The sequence below is a fragment of the Octopus sinensis genome, unplaced genomic scaffold (genome assembly GCF_006345805.1).
Source record: "Octopus sinensis unplaced genomic scaffold, ASM634580v1 Contig08738, whole genome shotgun sequence".
Lineage (NCBI taxonomy): Eukaryota > Metazoa > Mollusca > Cephalopoda > Octopoda > Octopodidae > Octopus > Octopus sinensis.
Genome location: NW_021831285.1, coordinates 58,150 through 77,270, shown reverse-complemented (window position 1 = coordinate 77,270; position 19,121 = coordinate 58,150). Strand labels below are relative to the sequence as shown.

Genomic DNA, 19,121 nt, shown 5'->3' with positions numbered 1-19,121 from the left:
CCATCGCCATAACGAATAGCAGCGGGGACAATGAATCTCCTTGGAGTATCCCCGGCTTAACTTTACTTTCCCAATTCTTTCCCATCGATATGTAAGTTTACTGTCCACTTCTTGACTATGTTCTTTACAAAGTTGACAATCCAATGTGGTATTCCAGAGCAATCCAATACGTGGAACAAGAACTCGTGATCAACTGAGTCAAATGCCTTCTTCACATCGACCCAAGCAGAATAGAGGCCATTTCCATACTCCTTATTTAAGCATTGGTTAATGAGGGCTTGCTCTTTGGCGCCTTGACATTGCTTCCTCGTCCCGAGCTGATATCTGAGATTAAGCCAAATGCCTCGATGAAATCGGCCAGTTTGGCATTAACACATTGGTGACAAGTTTATACAAAGTTGGCATACACGTTATAGGGCGTAAGTCCTTCGGGGTCTCACACTCACTTTTTTTAGGGATCAAGTAAGTTACGCCAGTGTAAAACCAGCTATCAGGCGTGTACTCTCCATTAATTATTCGGACTATCTCTTTACACAGAAACCCATGCAAAGAATCCATCTTCTTTAAGAAAAAGTTATACGTTCCGTCGCATCCGCATGCCTTCCAGTCAGGTGCATATTTGAGCATAATAAAATCACTTGTGAATTGAGGTCGCATGGTTTCAACGCCGCCAGTACACCTCACACCCACAAAATCATAAACTACGGGCCCATATTTTTCTTGCTCCAGACATCTTCCCAAAATGATAAGCACTCACCATCACCAACCCATACAGGGTGGCTTCGTTGCTCAAAGATAAATTTCGATAAAATCTTCTGCGGTTAATTCAAAACACGCATTGTCTTTCCGGAAAATATATTTTAATATTCAATAATACTGAGGGATATTACGTACTCCAATGACGAATTCATGCGAATTACTCAACAGTTCAACCATTTGCTTAAAGGGATTTCTACCACGGCTCGGGACGAGGTATATTTCCTCGGTGGTCCACTTGGTGACGCAGAATTGCGTAAACACCTTCGGAAGAAGGCAGAAAACCTATCACTATTTACACAACGAATATCCCTCCTTGATGCGCATACTGCGTTTTTTCTAATGAGAGCGAGTATCTGCATGCCAAGACTTCTTTATGCTCTAAGGAGCTGCCCTTGCTTTGCACAACGAGACAGCCTCTTATTACTTGATCAGACACTGAAAGACGGCCACGACGAAACTATTTTAAACGTTCGTTTTGATGATCTGGGATGGATTCAGTGTAAACTGCCAACGAAATTGGGTGGAGTTGGCCTCAGGTCCGCATTGGAAGTAGCAGCACCAGCTTATCTCTCGTCGCTCTCAAGCAGCCGGGATCTGGTCCAGGAAATTCTACGTAACCCTTCTGAATTTTCCTTGGAGCCGGAGTTCGCTAGAGCTTGTGAACGATGGAGTGGAACTGGGTTGATGATTCCGGCGGAGACATTCAAACAGACTAACTGGATTCGATTTTATGCAACGACATCGTCCAAAAATACAAACAGAGGGCCAATCAGCATCGACTCACATGTCTCTTGTCCGGAGCACGCCATCATAGTGGCGCGTGGCTTGATGCTCTCCCGTGTCCTGCTCTTGGCAATCTATTGGACAATAATTCTATGAGAATCGGTGTAGCACTTCGTCTGGGACTGGATATTTGCCAAGTTCACGGCTGTCGTTGCGGAGGCCTTGTTGATGCCAAAGGACTGCACCCTCTATCCTGCCGAAGAAGTGCAGGTCGAACCCCTCGACATGCCGCATTGAATGATGTGATACGACGTGCCCTAGAGGCAGCAGGATTCCCAGCAAGACTGGAACCTGTGGGTCTTAACCGTAATGATGGGAAAGGCCAGAGAGTGACTCTTTTCCCCTACTCTGGGGGAAAACCACTAGTTTGGGACTCGACATGCGTGGACACTTTCACTCGAAAGAACATCAACATTTCTTTGCGTTCACCTGGATCGGCCGCTAACTTTGCTGAAAAAAGCAAAAATTGCCAAATATTCCACAATCGGGGATTCGTTCGCTTTGTTCCTGTGGCAGTCGAGACTTCGGGTGTCACAGGAACTGTAACTGAGTCATTCCTTAAAGAAATCGGACGTAAAATCGCTCATATAAAAAACGACTGGAGGGAACCCACATGGCTTCGACAAAGAATAGGTTTGGCCGTTGTTCGCGGCAATGCCTATTCGATTATGTCGTCAGCCGCGAATTAATTATATGCGCTTTTTACAGCTCGTCTAAAACCTTTTTATCTAAAAAAATACTGAGGGGGCTAAATAAATTAATATATTTTAATATTCAATAATACTGAGGAGGCTAAATTACTTTAAAGCTGAATGTAACTCAATTATTTATAAAAATCGTATACAGTCCGACCTCTAATTGGGGCGCACCTCCAGGGGTGGGGCACCTCTTTTTTGGGGAAAACTCTGTTTTGGGGCATTATAAATTTTTTAACCAAATTATAAAAAATCAATTAATTTTAACATCTCTATTTGGGGCATTGATTTTTTATTAAATAAAATAATTATACCAATTTAAAAAAATAATATTTAAGACACGTTTCATTTCAAATTTCTTGTGTAATGCCTTTGAATTATGAAACAAGTTGAAGATTGCTGATCATCTTTTAAAAAAAGAACATTCTGAGAGGAGATTATCCATAATGTACAATACTAGCAAGGGAACTATTTTTCGTATGAAAAGAATATTCTTCCATTTATCAAAAAAGGATTTCTTTCTCATCATTAAGTGAAAATAAAAACGGATTTGATGAAAAAGTCCTTGATATTTTTCAGCGTCTAAGGGATCAGAATGTTCCAGTTTCTGGAACTCTTTTAAAAAAAATTTCCCTAACTGTTTCTTCGAGAATGGGCTTAAACAAGTTTAAAGCTACAAATGGATGGTTAGAAAAATTCAAGCAGAGGCATGAATTAAAATTCCGAAAATCCGACATGTCAGGCGAATCCGCATCTGCTGATCATGCGATAATTTTGAATTTTTTATCAGAATTAAATATCAAAGTTGAACAATATGAAAGGAGAGAACATTTTTAATTGTGACGAAACTTTCTTTTTATCAAACTTACCCCACGTAAATCATTCGTGAAAACTGGTGATTCGGCACGGGGCTTTAAAAGGAGTAAAGATAAAGTTACTCTTCATCTATGCTGTAGTTACACTGGAGAAAAATTTGAACCATTAATAATCGGAAAATATAGAAATCCTAGATGTTTCAAAAAATTTTCTCCCGAAATTTATGGAATTTATACTCTTCGTCCAAAAATGCGTGGATGACAAAAGACATTTTTATATCCTGGCTCAAAAAAATTAATGAAAAAAATGATTATTCAAAAAGAAAAATCTTAATGTTATTAGATAACGCTGCTTGCCACAAAATATCGACATTTAGCAACGTTGATTTTGTATTTTTACCAAAAAATACGACACCATACTTCAACCATTGGATCCTGGAATCATTAAAAATTTCAAGGATAATTATTTGAATTGTCTAATTGTTTTTATGTTTTCAAGACGACCAGGATTTGTTTATAGAGTCTTTATCCAAATTAAATTTGCGGCAAGTGGTAACAATAATCTCAGATGCTTGGAATAATGTATCTGCGGATATTATTTATAACTGCTGGCAAAAGGTTTTTCGACAACCTCCATCAGACTCGAGTTGCATAAATGAATCATCTGAAGAAATATTTATAATGTTATTGATGAATGTTTTGATGAATAGAAGATAATGATCCAAATATCTATGAGAATATAAGCTGCGAACCATCAATATCACAAATTTTAAGTTTGATGGAAAACTTAGAGACAAACAAACATCTTTGATTTGATTCCAGATTCTCTTCATGATTTTTATAAATTCAGAAAGAAAGTGTTGTTAGGAATTAAAAATAAATATAAATAGGAGAAAAAATAACTGATGATATTTTAAAAAATAATGTTCTTTTTCTTTATTTATTGAGCTTTTTGAAAAACCTCTTTTTTGGGGAAACCTCTGATTTGAGGCACTTAGTGCCCCATTTAGAGGTCGGACTGTATATATATTTATTTTTTAGTAAAAGTTAATGAAATTTTTAAGCACGCTATTGATATGAATTCCTCGAATGTTATTAAGATACGCAAATATAATCCTGATTATATAAAATATGAGTTTATTTTGTCGCGAGCGCTGCGAGCGATCGAGCGCTGAGAGCGACTTTGACGCCTAACAAGCCTGTCATCAACAAATATATTATTAAATTATTTAAAATTTTAACATGATTTAAAAAATAAAATTGAAATAACTAAGTTTTCCATTGAATCCCATAAAATAATTTATAAGTAGACCTTAATATAAAATGTAAAATCAATGAATACTGAACGCTAATTTGGTTTAGGTTGTGAGGGGGGTAATAATTTGACAGATCTCATTGCTATTTCTCGTTTCAATCTCTAAAATTAGGTCTTCTAATCACAAATGAACTGTGCAGACAGGCTTGCTCCTTCAGAAGATTCTTGTTTTGACATTTTAATAACATATGAAGCATTTAGATTTTTTCTCATTATTCTAAAATATCAATTATAAATTTTAAAATATTATTTTTATTTATGAAATCGGTTTTAAAGCACATTCTGCTTTGGCATCGATTTTAATTTTTGTAATCGAATATATTTAAACCCAAATACCAGCACGGGTATTTGTCAATTTATGAATTTGTTGATTGATCGCATCTAGAAATTGAGTGATCGCTCGCTGCGCTCGGTCGCTCGCGACATATTTGTATTGATAAAGATGGATTTGAAAGCCCAAAATGTGTTGTGTGCATGAAAATTCTGTCACACAATAGCATGAAACCAACAACTCTTGTGAGACACTTGCGCACATGTCATCCCCATCTAATCCACAAAAATAAGGATTATTTTATTTCTTTGCGTAAAACGATGAAAAATCAAGTATTGACTCGTTTCATACAAACTTTGCCTTCTGATAATTCCATGCTATTAGCATCTTACATGATTTCATTACGTATAGCGAAAGAAAAGAAACCTCATAATATTGCCGAAAAACTGATTCTTCCTTGTTGTAAAGACATAGTACGTACTCTTATTGGCACTCATGCTGAAAATATGATTTCGGAAATACCATTATCAAATGATACTGTTCATCGACGAATTTCTGAAATGTCAGAAAATATTAAGTACATTATTACATCACAAATTATTCCTTCGAAATCCATTTACATAAAAAATAAAGTACGATTAAATAATAGACGTAATCAATTTCAACAAACACATCTGCAGACGCGTAGACGCCCGCTTCCCGGACTCCTGGAAACAGTTGAAGAGCTTGTCGGGGAGAGGGGTAGCAAATTCAGTGCTCCTTAAACGCTCTGATGGAGCCCTTGTTTCGGACCCGGTTGAGGTGGTTGAAATATTTTCGACCCACCTCGATGACATCTCTAGAACTGACGGAAGCTAGTTCGTGGAGACATCGTCCTTTGATACTGTCTAGCAGATATTCTCGTGGGACAAGCGCTGCCAGCTGGGCATATCAAGGAACGATGCAGGCGATATTTCCGAAGCGGAGATTCTGGCAGCGATCTCCCGAAGTAAGAACACTGCGGACACTTCGTGTGGAGACTGCTTATAAAAGGTGTCTTCTGAGATGAAGTGCGCCCTCCAGAAGAAAGAATGTGGTATGCGCCCTCCAGAAATAAAAAAATGGGAGTGCACAGATCGAAGTATGATTTTGAAGAAGGGAATGACGTATAATTAATTAGTAACATTATAGGTTCTAATATTAAAAGATTATGGAACAAATCCATCATTAAAACTAAGCAGATTTGAATCCCCATATGAAGAAAAGGGAACAGTGAAAGAAGTAATGTCATATAACAGACTACTAGTGAGTTACCATTCCTAACATTTAGATCGAATTCCAAAATGAAACTAGGATCGTTACTATGAACAGAGTTAAAAAATGTTAATTTTTTTAAGTGTTTACAAAAATACATCAATTAAAATACATCACATGTCAAACTGATGGTCGCAATTAATGTCAAAAATACATCACATGTCAACTGATGGTCACCAGCGTGGGTCGCGACATATTACATTGTTAAAAATTATTTGCGGCCCTGAGTAAAGAAGCTTGAGAATCAGTGAGGTAAACAAATGTCGCTTAAAAAAATATGACTCTCATAAAAAATTTTTAAATAATAAAAATTCACGAAGAAGATTAACTGAAATAGAAAGGGAACTTTACTGTAATTCAGAAAATGAGAATGATGTTTCGCTCATTACTGCAATAAGAAATTACAAAGCAAAGTTAAAAAAAGCCAATAAAAAGGAATTAGGGAGTGAATCTTTTTAATAAAATTTAAAGGTGTTTACTTCATTTTCTTAAATATTGATTTTTTCAAATTGGCCATGAAATTTGTATGTAAAAAAGGAGATTAAAGGAACAAAATCGAAAAATATCACAAAAATTTTAAATAAGAAATAAGTAAAATAGGAGATTAATATTAAAAAATCGAAAAATATCACAAACAGTATAAATAAGTAAAAAAGAAGATTAAAGGAATAAAATGAAAAATATCACAAAAATGATAAACTTTCAAATAATTAAATCATTAAAAGAAAATATATCCTGAATTATTCCTTCTGAATCCAATTAAGATAAAAAAATTAAAGTGTAGAAATAATTTAGAGAGCACCACAAAGTAAATCAACAGCATGCTCACACGTGGCATAATTTATTAGGTATTAGGTTTGCCATTAAGAAATTAAGATAATTGACAATAATTAATGAAAAAACTTTATTTTTATTACAGAACAAAACAGTTGGCTGAAGACTAAGCTATGGATAATGGATTTGGACGGAGGAGGCCAGTTTTCATCCTGGGGCAAATTCTCGTTATCGTTCCCCTGCCCGTGAGGCAACGAGTACTTCTGGCACGACACAGTTGGAAATGGGGATCTCTTACCTTCCGGGCTTAGCGTGGCGTTACGGGGTCCACCATGTCATTTGGAAATTCCTCCGGATATGGCAACGCTCAGGAGGCACTTAATGCCTACCGAGAAAGGACTCTTAGCTTCTCAGACCCTGGGACATCGTCGTCTCAGGCCGATCTTGCGGGAAGGCTTGAACCTTTCAGAAGGATCTCCCTCGTTTGGATCGGCGATCACGGGAATAACTATAATTAACTGGCTTTGCCCGTGTTTTGTCTTTAAATAATAAAAAAATAATAATAGAACAAAACAGTATTGAATGTCAGTAATTCTCACTTTTAGCAAGCTATGTAACTTATTTCTTCGCAGGGATTTTTTTCTTAATATGCTCGATTGCTTTTCTTCCCTGCAAACTTGACAACATCGGTGAAGAAAGGCGGCTGCATTGGGACTATTGTTGTTAAGAACTATTTGGTTGTTTGTTTGCAAAAGTCGGATCCAATAAGATAATTCCACCTATTAGTGACAAACTCCAGCTCATTCAGTTGGGTGTTGGCGTGTCTGGCGGGTGCGAAGCCTCGGTCCATGCATCCAGGAGTTTTATTGAATTGTTCAGTTTTCCTAAATAGCCCTGACCCTGACTATTATTAAAATTGAATCTAAAGAATGCGTTCAATTCTCCCAACAGAAAGCATTTACTTGAGTTTTGTAAATACATAATTTTTTTATTGCTGCCATTTGTTTTTCTTTCATATGAGCACCTGAGCGATTCTTTTATTTCTTCTTTTTTGGTGTAGAGCAAGTCGATCTTTTGGGTCCATTATTATTTGCCCTTTACGTAGATTTTGTTACACGTAAAGATACGTCGCCTCTTAAAATTTGGTATTTGGATGATTGTATCGGTGGTCTGTAAAATTATTTATGGACATTATGTTGACTCGCTGGAGCATCTTTTGGACCAGCACAAGCCAGCTTGCTTTCGGGCCAGTCGCCAACCGTATTCTGGCTCTTGTCTTAACCTCCTTCCCACGATGTGTCCACCTGCTGATGTGATTTAATTAAAAACGGAGTTCTATATTGTAGTATGATTACAGGCTGGGTTCGCTGGAAATGTCGATGAAACAACTTTTATCCGTCATTAGCTAACGTATCAGATCTAATTATTGCTAGGAAAATACAGCGCCCAACCTTTATCGACAAAGACAACTTCGTTCGAAGGAACCATTTCAGTGGAGATTAGTCACGTTGAGAGCCCGTCATTGTTTTATGCGCGTAAATGCGACTCGTTGGGGTTGTTAAGACAAATGAATGTGGATTTGTATCGTCAGTACTCCAAGTTTAAGCACTGTATCCACCCGAAGGAGGGGGATTACGTGATCGCAATGTTTCTGGAAAACGACGCCAGAGAAGATTATTGGTAAGTCTGTGGTCTGATGGTAGTTTCCGACGTGGAATTGTGAATGAGGTGATCGGGGAATCACGATGTGAGGTCACGTGGGTAGATACGGGGGACACTCCCACTGTCGTAGTGTCGGAAATGTATATGATGCCCTCGGAATACTGCCGATTCAATGCCTTTGCTCACTATTGCTGTCTCCTCCAAGGGGGACAGTGGTCTGCTCGGGCGAAGGAGGCATTCCAACAGTTGGTGGCGAGAGCTGGGGACTATTCCGTGGAGTGTGGTGATGAAGGAGTGATGAGACTGTTCTACCACTGTCCATTCCCCATTGACATTTTGGAGGAGATGAAGTTGATGGGATATTCTCCAGATGGAGTAGATGTGGATGTAGTTTTTGGGTATATTCTGTTTAGAAGACTGAAATCTTGTGAATTGCGACATTGATGCGGAAACCCTTGAATGGCTAGCGAGCTTCTTGAATGGGAGGATCTCCTTTGTCAACTATCTTGGCCGAGCCTCGAAAGCCATTCTCCAACCTATAACACAAGAAGAAATAAATACTGCGATAAAAGGTTGCAAAAATAAAGCACCAGGATGGGATTTTATCCCAATGAGTATCTTCAAGAATGCGGACCAGATTTTAGTTGGATTACTAAATATATTATACAATTCTTCGTGGAGTTTTGGACATGTTCCGTCGACCTGGAAACGAACAATTGTACGTATGGTCGTGAAAAAAAGAAAGTCTAAGTCAAAAGCAGATAGCTATAGGCCAATTAGCTTAATCTGCTCAATTTCGAAAATTATGGAGAAAATTGTCTTCAATCGTCTCTCAAGGCTTGTTGAGGATAATAATTTTCTCTCTGACAATCAATTGGGTTTTCGACATAAAAAAGGGACTGGAGATTGTCTCAGAGAGCTAAGATCTTCAATCGATAGTTCGAGGAGAAAAAAGGAATTTCTTACAATAGCGTGCTTGGATATAACGAAGGCCTTTGACAGTGTTTGGCACTACGGACTTCTTGATACGTTATCAAAAGCAGGAATTGGGAGAACCGCATTATTATGGATAGAAAACTTTCTTTCAAGAAGGAGGTCGTATATACGTGTTGGAAATTTAATTTCTAAGAAAATTGAATTACGAAGAGGAGTTCCGCAGAATCAATTCTCAGCCCGCTACTCTTCAATTGTGTAATGAGTGAGTTACCAAAAACCGAGAGCATAAATAGTCGTATGATTATTTATGATGATGACATTCTTGTGCTTGATTCAAGCATAAGTAAACAAATTTCATGGAAAAGGGTAGAAACCCATATAAAAAATATTGAGAGGTGGTGCCAAAACAATGAGTTGACTCTGTCAAGAGAAAAATCAACAGTCACATGGATTGCAAGTAAAAGAAAAAATATCGATGAATATGTAAATACAGGAGATATAAAAAACTCTGGAAAATTGGAGTACCTCGGAGTATCGATAGATCGAAGAGGATCTTTTAAGGATCATATCAAAACACGAAGAGAGAAAGCTACAGGAATGTTGAAATCTTTAACTCGATTTCATTTGGAGCCTGAAACTTTCCTTTTTGTGTATTCTACATGTATTGAGCCATTCTTGATATATGACTATCAAGGATGGTATAGGTCCGAAGAAAGTAGCATTTTTGTGAAAAATTGGAAAAGACCAGAAGATTTGCTATTAAATTGGCATTTGGATTGGACTTAAATTCAAAAATCGAAGATGCTTATGACGTTAAAGTCAGAAGGATAGAAGATTTGTTACATCACTTGTGGAAATTATGATGTAATTTTTTCTTTTGGGTATATGCGAAGAAGAGACATGTGGTGTCTCATAAAATGACCCTATACAATGAAATCAAACCCACATTAATTAGCCTCTTGTTCTGCTCTTGGCTTTTTCCCTAACATTAATGGGTTTGTTGGGAAATTTTTTCAAAAATGTTGGCTAATTTTTCCATATTACCTTATAATTGGTGGTCTGTTGCCTTGAAATCTATGACATCTGCGAAGATGACTACTGTAATATGTCTGGTGATATTATTCCTGGCATCTCGTAGGGTCGCCTCCAGATATACGATGAATAAGACCGGAGATAGGGGGTCTCCTTGGGGGGTGCCCTTGTTTGTTTCGAATACTCTGGAATTCTGATTTCCAAGCTGGATAAATATTTGAGTGGAGGAGAGTAAATAACGAATTATTCTGATGCAATCTTCCTCGAGTAGTGGCCTTAATATTTTTATCATCTTAACTCTACTGATTGCATATTTCATGAGCTCTGCATTAACATTATCTGGACCTGGAGCTTTCGAGTTGTTTAGTCTGGTCACAGATTTTTTAACTTCCGTTAAAGTAATTTCTTGCGATAGCTTTCTGGGCATTCCATCGAAAGGGTAAAGCGTTTCTTTGTTTTCAAAATTGAAATATTTTTCAAAGTGGTCGGCTATAGTGTCTGTGCGTTCCTGGTTGTTGTAAATGGTTCTTCCGAGTCCATCATAAACTGTTAGGTTTTCCGATTTCTTCTTTCGCGCTAGCATCTTTACAGATGCATACATTTGCGCTTCGTTTTTGTACTTTCCCACTTCATTTGCAAAGTTTTGTAGCCCTGTTTCATAATTTTTCTGACATTTTTTCTTGATTTCTCACATGATTTTGTTTCTTTGGATTTTGAACTCAGCTGCTTTCACTTGTTTGTGGGTGTTTATGTACATCCCTCGACATAAATATTGGTGAATCTTCAACTTACTTCATTCATACAAAGAATGATTTAATTTTTTCTTCAGATATATTTTAAAATCTGATAAAATTGATAAAAATTAATTTAATTATTTAAATTTTGAAATTTTGTCTAAGAAATTTGGAAAAAACAACGACTTTCATTGGCATAAAATTTGGTTATTGTGAGATTAATATGTAGAATAACCTCCTTTTGCCGAATAGATCTCCTAACACCTTTTTTTCATTGACTCAACTAATTTTTCAAGTGTTTTTGATGGAATAGAATTCCAAATATCTAATAGATTTTCCTTCAGTGCCTGAATGTTCTCATTTTTTCTTTGCCTAATTTGAACCTTCATATAAGCCCACAAATGCTCTATCGGATTTAAATCCGGAGATTGCGAAGGCCATTCTAATTTTTTAATATTTTTTTCGCGAAAATATTGAATAATCATTTTTGATGTATGGCAGGGAGCGTTGTCTTGTTGAAAAATATAGTCAACAATCCCCATTTTTTGTACAGAAAATGGCAAATTATTGGTCAAAATAGATTGATATTTTGCAGAATTAAGCGTTTTGTCTATAAATACCAAATCGCCTACCCCATGATAGGAAAAACAACCCCACACCACGACTTTCCCTAATTTTTTATCACATCATAATTTACCTTTTCCAAATTTGACAGTTGGAGTAATATTTTCGAATTTATTCATTTCAAATTTTTTTCTATACACAATTTTTCTTTTTTGGATCGGTAATAATTCAAAAATACATTCATCAGAAAAGATTATTGATCTAAAATCATGGTCTGAAATTTGAAGAAATTTTTGGACGATCTCGAATCTGGAAACCATGTGTTTTTTTGTTAGAAGTGGTTTTTTCTTTGCAAATCTTTCCGAAAATTCCATTTTTATTTAAATTTCATATTATGGTTCGAGACGAGACACGTGTTCCAGAAAACTTTTCTATTTCATTAAAGAGTTCAGAAGCAGTTAAAGATGAATTTTCCTCTGATGTGCGTACCAAATGATTAATTTGCACATTATTCAAAATTGATAGTCTTCCAGAACCATGTTGGCGGTCATATGATCCAGTTTTATTGTATTTCTTGATAAAATTTACGACTGTTGAATATGGAACATCGGTTTCTTTAGAAATTTTAATATATGACATATTTAAGTCGTATAGCGCAATTATTTTCCCTTTCATAAACGAATCGAGAGTATTATATCTAAAAATATTTTTTTATTAAGATCAATCTCTAAATCATAGGTTTTCACGAGAAATTTCTGGCGGCGCAAATGCTAATAAAAATTAATCTCGCGGCACATAATCAAAAATCAAAACAAACTATAAAATTCCAAATTTATTATTTTTACATAATTTTTCTATGTCTGCTCAATATTTGACAAGGCCAGTCGCATTTATCTGATTCTAAATTCAGTAGATTTTCCCGCTTATTGGTTTTATTGTTTTGAAATGCAGAAAATCCCTTTTCACAAAAATAAGTTGTTGAAAATTGTAGAATGATCCTCATTGGTTTTTTATCTGTTATTTTTGGAAATCTAGATCGAATTTTGATCCAAAATTCGCCAATATTTAATTCTGTATGTGATAATTTTGAGGTACGATCATTAAATAGTTCAATAAGCTCCATATTTTCGACGGGTAATAACTCATTACTATGACTAACCAAAAATGGATTCCGTATCTAAAACTAATTATTTGAATAAATACCCAATCATATTTTTCAATGTCTATGTCTGCAAAATAAGTAGTTTGAAAACCTCTGTATTAGATGAAAAAATATCTAAAATATAGATAAAATGTCTGCGTTTAAAAAAAAATTGTCACTATAGAGGAAAAAAGTACGAAATAACAACGTTTTAATGTTTCTGATGGTGGAAAATAAGATTGGTGATAATGAACCTAAAAATGGTTTTCTTCTTTGATTATTGATCATCTTGAAAAACTTGAAAAAATAGGAGATTAATTCCCAGTTACTGAACCAATTGCGACTTGGATAATACACCCTTTTATTCCGGAAACCAATAAATAAATTTACGACAGCCAAGAAATTAATTTCCAAGAACAGTCGATTGAATTGCAAAATTCGCAGTTTTGGAAGTTGACATTTAATTCACTTTCACTTATGGAATTTTGGATTTCTGTTATTAATGAATATCCAATCTTAAGTAAAAATGCACTTGAAGTGATAATTCCTTTTCCAACTACTTATTTATGCAAAATTTTAGTCTCTTGTCTTGCTACTCTGAAGAGTAAAGTTCACAACCGACTTAAGGTTGAAGACGAAATGAGAATGGCACTTACAAACATAGCACCAAAAATTGAACAGCTAGTTTCTAAAAGCAAGACAATAAATATAATACTAACAATAAATATAATGATTTTTTAATTTTGTTAGTTTTTTTATTAGTTTTTTTACATGTGGTCCCTAGAAAAATTGAACAGACTAAAGTGGTCCCCGGTCAAAAAAATTAAGAAACACTGATCTAGATGAAGAAAAACGCCGTGATCAAATGAACAAATACCAAAAAATCTCATAATTATAAAAAGTCATAAAAAAGTAAAGTTTACTTAAACAATAAGTAAATTTTTACTTAAATAAATCAAATTAAACATTAATTGTGAAATTTGGATATTAAAAAAAGTCACAATATGTAAAGGATTAAAACGAAACTAGACACCTGCGCACGCTACGCGTGCCAGGGCCTAGCTCCTGCGGAAGGCTATCTATCCTAATATTTGATACATTTTTAAGGAGTTATAAATTAGCATTACTGCACGTTAAATTGTCAATTACTCCAAGCATGTAAATTAAGACGTAAATTAAAACATTAATTAAACATATAACAATATGCACCACAAAGAGCAAGGGAAAAAAAGGCTGAAATCCCTCAAAAGTACAGGAAACTGAACGAATTTTCAAATTCCAAAACATACAAATCCTCGAACTTCATCCTAGGTGTTCAAATCATTTTACAAATTAAAATCCATCCATTAATCTGAGAGTTACGCTGGAACAAACAAACATACAAACAAACATACAACATTGCGCTTTAATAGGTATATAGATTATATACAAAAGCAGAATTTAGAATTAAAGATAGAATAGATTAATTGCGAACTCTAGAGATGATTTAATCCTCAGGTAGTATGACTTTTAATAAAACAGATTAATTAAAAATAATAGAGAAAATTGACTATAAAACAAAAAATATGAACAAAACTAAAGAAAACACAGCACGATTATAATTTATTATAATTGTTTCATAATAAATAATTTTTAAGTTAAAAATTAAAAAAATAAGTAAATATAGATCTTCATGCGGCGCATTTTATATCGTCCCGCGGCACAAAAATGTGCCGCGGCGCAGTGTTTGAAAACCTCTGCTCTAAATACTAGCATAATTTGACGGTTTAAATTTTATAACCAATTTTTGTCACTAACCTAATTGCCGACATGCTTTAAATTTCTTGCAATATTAAAATTTAAATCTATTTTAATTATAAATACAAAATAAATATTATTTTAGAAGATCTAAAGGATCTTAAAGTATGAATTTATTCGTTTTTAAATGAAAAAAAGCAGGAAAGATTAAATAACCAAATTTTTTGTCGAGGGGTGTATTTGATACGTAGATCCTTTTATAAATGAGAAAGGTAATCTATATGCGGGTCATGTATTCCTATGAAGGTTTTTTGAATTGTCCCAATCGTATGTTTAGCCACTAATTTTATTTTGTTTGCGAGTTTATTCCATAAACTTCCAGCAGGTAAATTGAAATTAATCGATTCTATGGTTTGTGATATTTTAGCTGAGTAGTTATTTCTGTAGATAGGATTGTTTTTTAAAAGTTCGACTGCAAATCTGGCTTCTCTGTGTCTGTTTTTGACTCTGTTAATCAAAAATCTTCTTTTTAGGAGAAGTTTGATTACCAATAGTTTATGGTCACTCGATGTTAGCGTTCCTCCATATGTTCTGGCGTCATAGAGTAAGCTTTCTGTGATTGTCGGCACAGAATGTAGTCAATTTGGTTATATATTTTGATTGAGTTTCTGCGCTCTTTAGTCCATGTCGTGATATGCCTTCCAGCGTGTTGGAATGTTGTGTTGCAAATGAATAATTGTTTATTGATCACAAAGTTGGCGATAGTTGCCCCAGACATGTTCCTCCAACCTCTCCCATGGGTACCCATGAAGCTCAGTTCTTTGGTTCATTTTCCGATCTTCGCGTTCCAATCTCCACTTATGTAAAGTAGATAGCTCGTGGAAGGGCTAATTGTCATTTCATTTGCTTATATTAGCCACTTCCTTTTTCATTTGTGCACCAACAAATTCACCAGTCAATTCATTTCAAACGGAAATATAGAATAAATGTATTAAAATTTATTTGTAAATCATAAAATTAGAATCAAATTAAAAAAATGAATATAGTTTATTTAAATAACGCAAATAAAGAAACTCCTACGCAAAATAAAGAAATATAAGGACTCAAACGCTCGCCTGGAAATGATAAAACATGTAATAACCAATTCTAGATATTTTCCACAATGTCTTCCGGTATCTACAAATAAACATGTGATTATCCAAACCCTGGACAAGTTCTGTCAAAAAATACTGGAAAGTAACTTTTCAGAAAAGTAGATGTACAAACTGTTAGGAGTAGTAACTTTACAAAACCAAAAAAACTAATAAAGGGAAACTAAAAATATATTACAGTACACTACAACCATAAACAGATTATCCTAATTTATTTAAAAAACAAAATAAAATATAAAAATAACGATTACATATTTTAACTGTCATTTTATAATTTTTAATTTCCATTTTCTCACAGTGCTCTGAACAGTCTGGGTTGGGTAAGTTCTTGAACCTGCCAATATCTAGTCTTTTTCCGGGCTTGTGTTTCCTGTGGACCAATGCGTTTAGAGGAACTGGGGCGGTATGATGTGCAAAGAGATTTGTGAAGTGTCTACGAGAAAATGTATTCCAAGCCTGAATAAGCTCCGTGAACAGTATTCCGATGACAGGTTAAAGAGGTCGCCTTTTAGCACTCCCGGACTTAAAAACGGAGTCTATCTGAAGCTCGGATTGGAAATATGCCAGCCCCATAGTTCTAGCAAGACAGTCTACCAATATGATTTTTATGCTTTCTGGTGCAAACGTAGTGCCTAAGTTTTCACAGCATGCGTGGCTCAATGACATCGTGAACAAAAAACTAGATATGGCCGGATTTCCTTTGTACTCGAACCTTTTTGGCTCAACCGTAGGGATATTTATCTTCCTCTTTATGTCCGGAAAGTTAATTGTATGGGACGCGATCTGTGACTTCAGAAAACTCTTCCATGGCAAAAGATCTATAGATCAAAAAATATACTTCCCTTTTAGAGTCTTTCTCTTTTCCCCCCTTCGCCTTTGAGGTCAGCGGTGTTATTAACATGCGTGCATCTGTAATCCTTTCGGAGATCAGGACACAGATATTTGCTAACAACTTTGACAGCCTCGAGCTCGTTATTCCAAAAAATTTCGTTTTCCATCCTTTGGGGCAATTATAAATCAATTCGTTCGCCGGCGATGCTATTTTTAATTAAATTGGGCATTTGGATTTTTAAATAAAGTAAATCCATTAAAAAATCTACAATCCGTACTTCAGGGGTGGCCAACCTTTTTCACCGGCGAGCTACTTTTCATTTTGCGATTTTTTGGAGATCGACTTATATATTTTAATATCAAAAATTTTATTTTACAATTAAAAATTAATGCGATTTTTGGCATTGTAATTCACTTGCGATTATTTCAAATTCTGGCTCGTATAAGCTTATTGCTATTCTCATGCAATCCCCAAGATGGTCATCCGTTAAACGTGTCCTGTATTGAGATTTTATCATTTTCATACTTGAAAATGATGTTTCGGATAAATATGTGCTTCCAAAGCATGAAAGAATTCGTTGATACGAATCAATCAAAATTGGATATTTTTCCTGAGACATAAATTTCCACATGTTGACATTTGAATGTAATTTTAAAGTGATGTCATTTTTTAGATTTATAATTTCTATTTGACTTTTTCTTCGATCAACGTCAAAAATCTTGCTAAATTCTTCTGAAATATTTTCGATGTCTACATCCATGAACGGAGAAACAAAGAAACTGCATAATATAGTAATTTTCTTGAAATCGCTAAATCTGTTATTAAACTCGTTCATTATTTTTTCTAGTACCATAGCAAATTCATTGACATAATGATTTTTATTCACAAGTTGTTTTGTGAATTCATCTTCAATGTTAGGAAAATGGGTAAAATTTTCTTTTCTGATTTGAGATATCCATAATTCCAACTTCATTATGAAAGCATTTATTGAACTGATCATATCGATAATATATCTATTCTTTCCCTGTAATTCTAAATTGAGTTCATTCAGTTTGCTGGTAATATCGGTTAAAAATGCCAAGTTTATTAGCCAATCAGGATTTTCAAGAAAATGCCAATTCTTGTTGTTTTCTTTAGAAAATTCTTTAATGTATGATAATAATTCTCTGAAACGACTGAGAATTAATCCCTTGCTTAACCATCTTATGTCACAATGTAAAGGTAGATCGCCATAGATTGCATCGACTTGTTCTAGAAAAAGTTGAAATAATCTTCTTTGTAGGGGCTTGGCTCGGATGAAATTAATAATTTTAACTGTTGTCTCCATAACATAGTTGAAATTTAGCCCTTCTGACAATTGACTGTTTTGAGAGCTGAAGCTCTTTGATGCAATTTGAAATTTCCTGTTTATTTTTCATACCATCAAATAGTGAATCGGCAGCTTCCAAAAAACAAGATTTTAAAATTTCCCCATCAGTGAAAGGTTTTTTGTGTTTTACGAGGAGACGAGTCACTCGCAATGATGCAATTGTTGCAGATCTGGACGAATTAATAAACTTTTTCAAAATTGTATGTTGTGAAAAAAAAGATTTTTTTAATTGTTCAACTTTCTCTTCCCGTAATAAGGAATTTAAAGGAAAGTGTTTGTTGAACTCGGGATGTAAAGAATTAAAATGCCGACAAAGATTTCCCCTTTTTGGTAATGAAATGATTTTATTGCATAGCATACATGTGCATTTTTCCATGTGCATCGTAAAAATATAGTCTTTTTCCCATTTGGCATTAAATTTATATGATTTGGACTTTTTGTTACACCTCATAACAAGACACGTGAAAAATACTTACTTTAATATTGATAAATATTTTTTTTATAATAATTTAAATACAAAAAAAATAATTAGCAATTTATATATCGAGCGATCGACCACGAAACATGCCGCGATCGACCAGTCGATTGCGATCGACCGGTTGGCCACCCCTGCCGTACTTAATGATAGGACATAGGTCTACCAAACTACAAAGTTTGCTATAAAACTACCCCATCTTGCACTTTGATCTCAGTGATCTCTATATTGGAGAATGAGAATGCGCTATTGCCTCGCTTGTCCATTAGCATTTAAATAATTTTTTGAATACCCCATATCAATTTTTTAAAAAAATTAAGGAAAAAATTATTCCATTAATGAGATAATTGATATTGTTTATCAACAACAACGAGTAATTCTGTAGAGTTCTTCGTTTCTCATCTCTTTCGGCCAGAGAATACCTAGTAGTCTTAATTGTTTTCTGTGGAAAAAAATAAGTTGTTCCAATTCTTTGGCGGTTAGACTCCAGGTCCCTGCGTTTAAAGCAAGATTGATTTGAAAAATGCGCTGTACAGTCGAATTCAAAGGCGTGTTCCTATATACTTGCGCGCATTTTTTGAAGAAGGCGACAGACAACATTTTCTTCAAATAAAATCCTCTGAATCCCCAAAGAGACATTGTCAATAACTGTGTCAAAAAATTTTTCAAGTTCAAGATGCATAATCTTTACTAGAAGAGCATAACGATGCATCATGTAATGATATGTTTTAAATTACTAACATAACTTATAAATGTTGTTTATACAATACAATTATATTTGAA

At 34.7% G+C, this 19,121-nt stretch overlaps 1 protein-coding gene across 1 annotated transcript; it reads right to left on the bottom strand.

Moving 5' to 3' along the window:
* Positions 1-16,879: 16,879 nt before the first annotated feature.
* Positions 16,880-17,821, bottom strand: LOC115227959 (general transcription factor II-I repeat domain-containing protein 2B-like). Its single transcript, XM_029798646.1, has one exon. It carries the CDS (start codon positions 17,819-17,821, stop codon positions 16,880-16,882), a length of 942 nt encoding a protein of 313 aa, XP_029654506.1.
* Between the last annotated feature and the right edge of the window lie 1,300 nt (positions 17,822-19,121).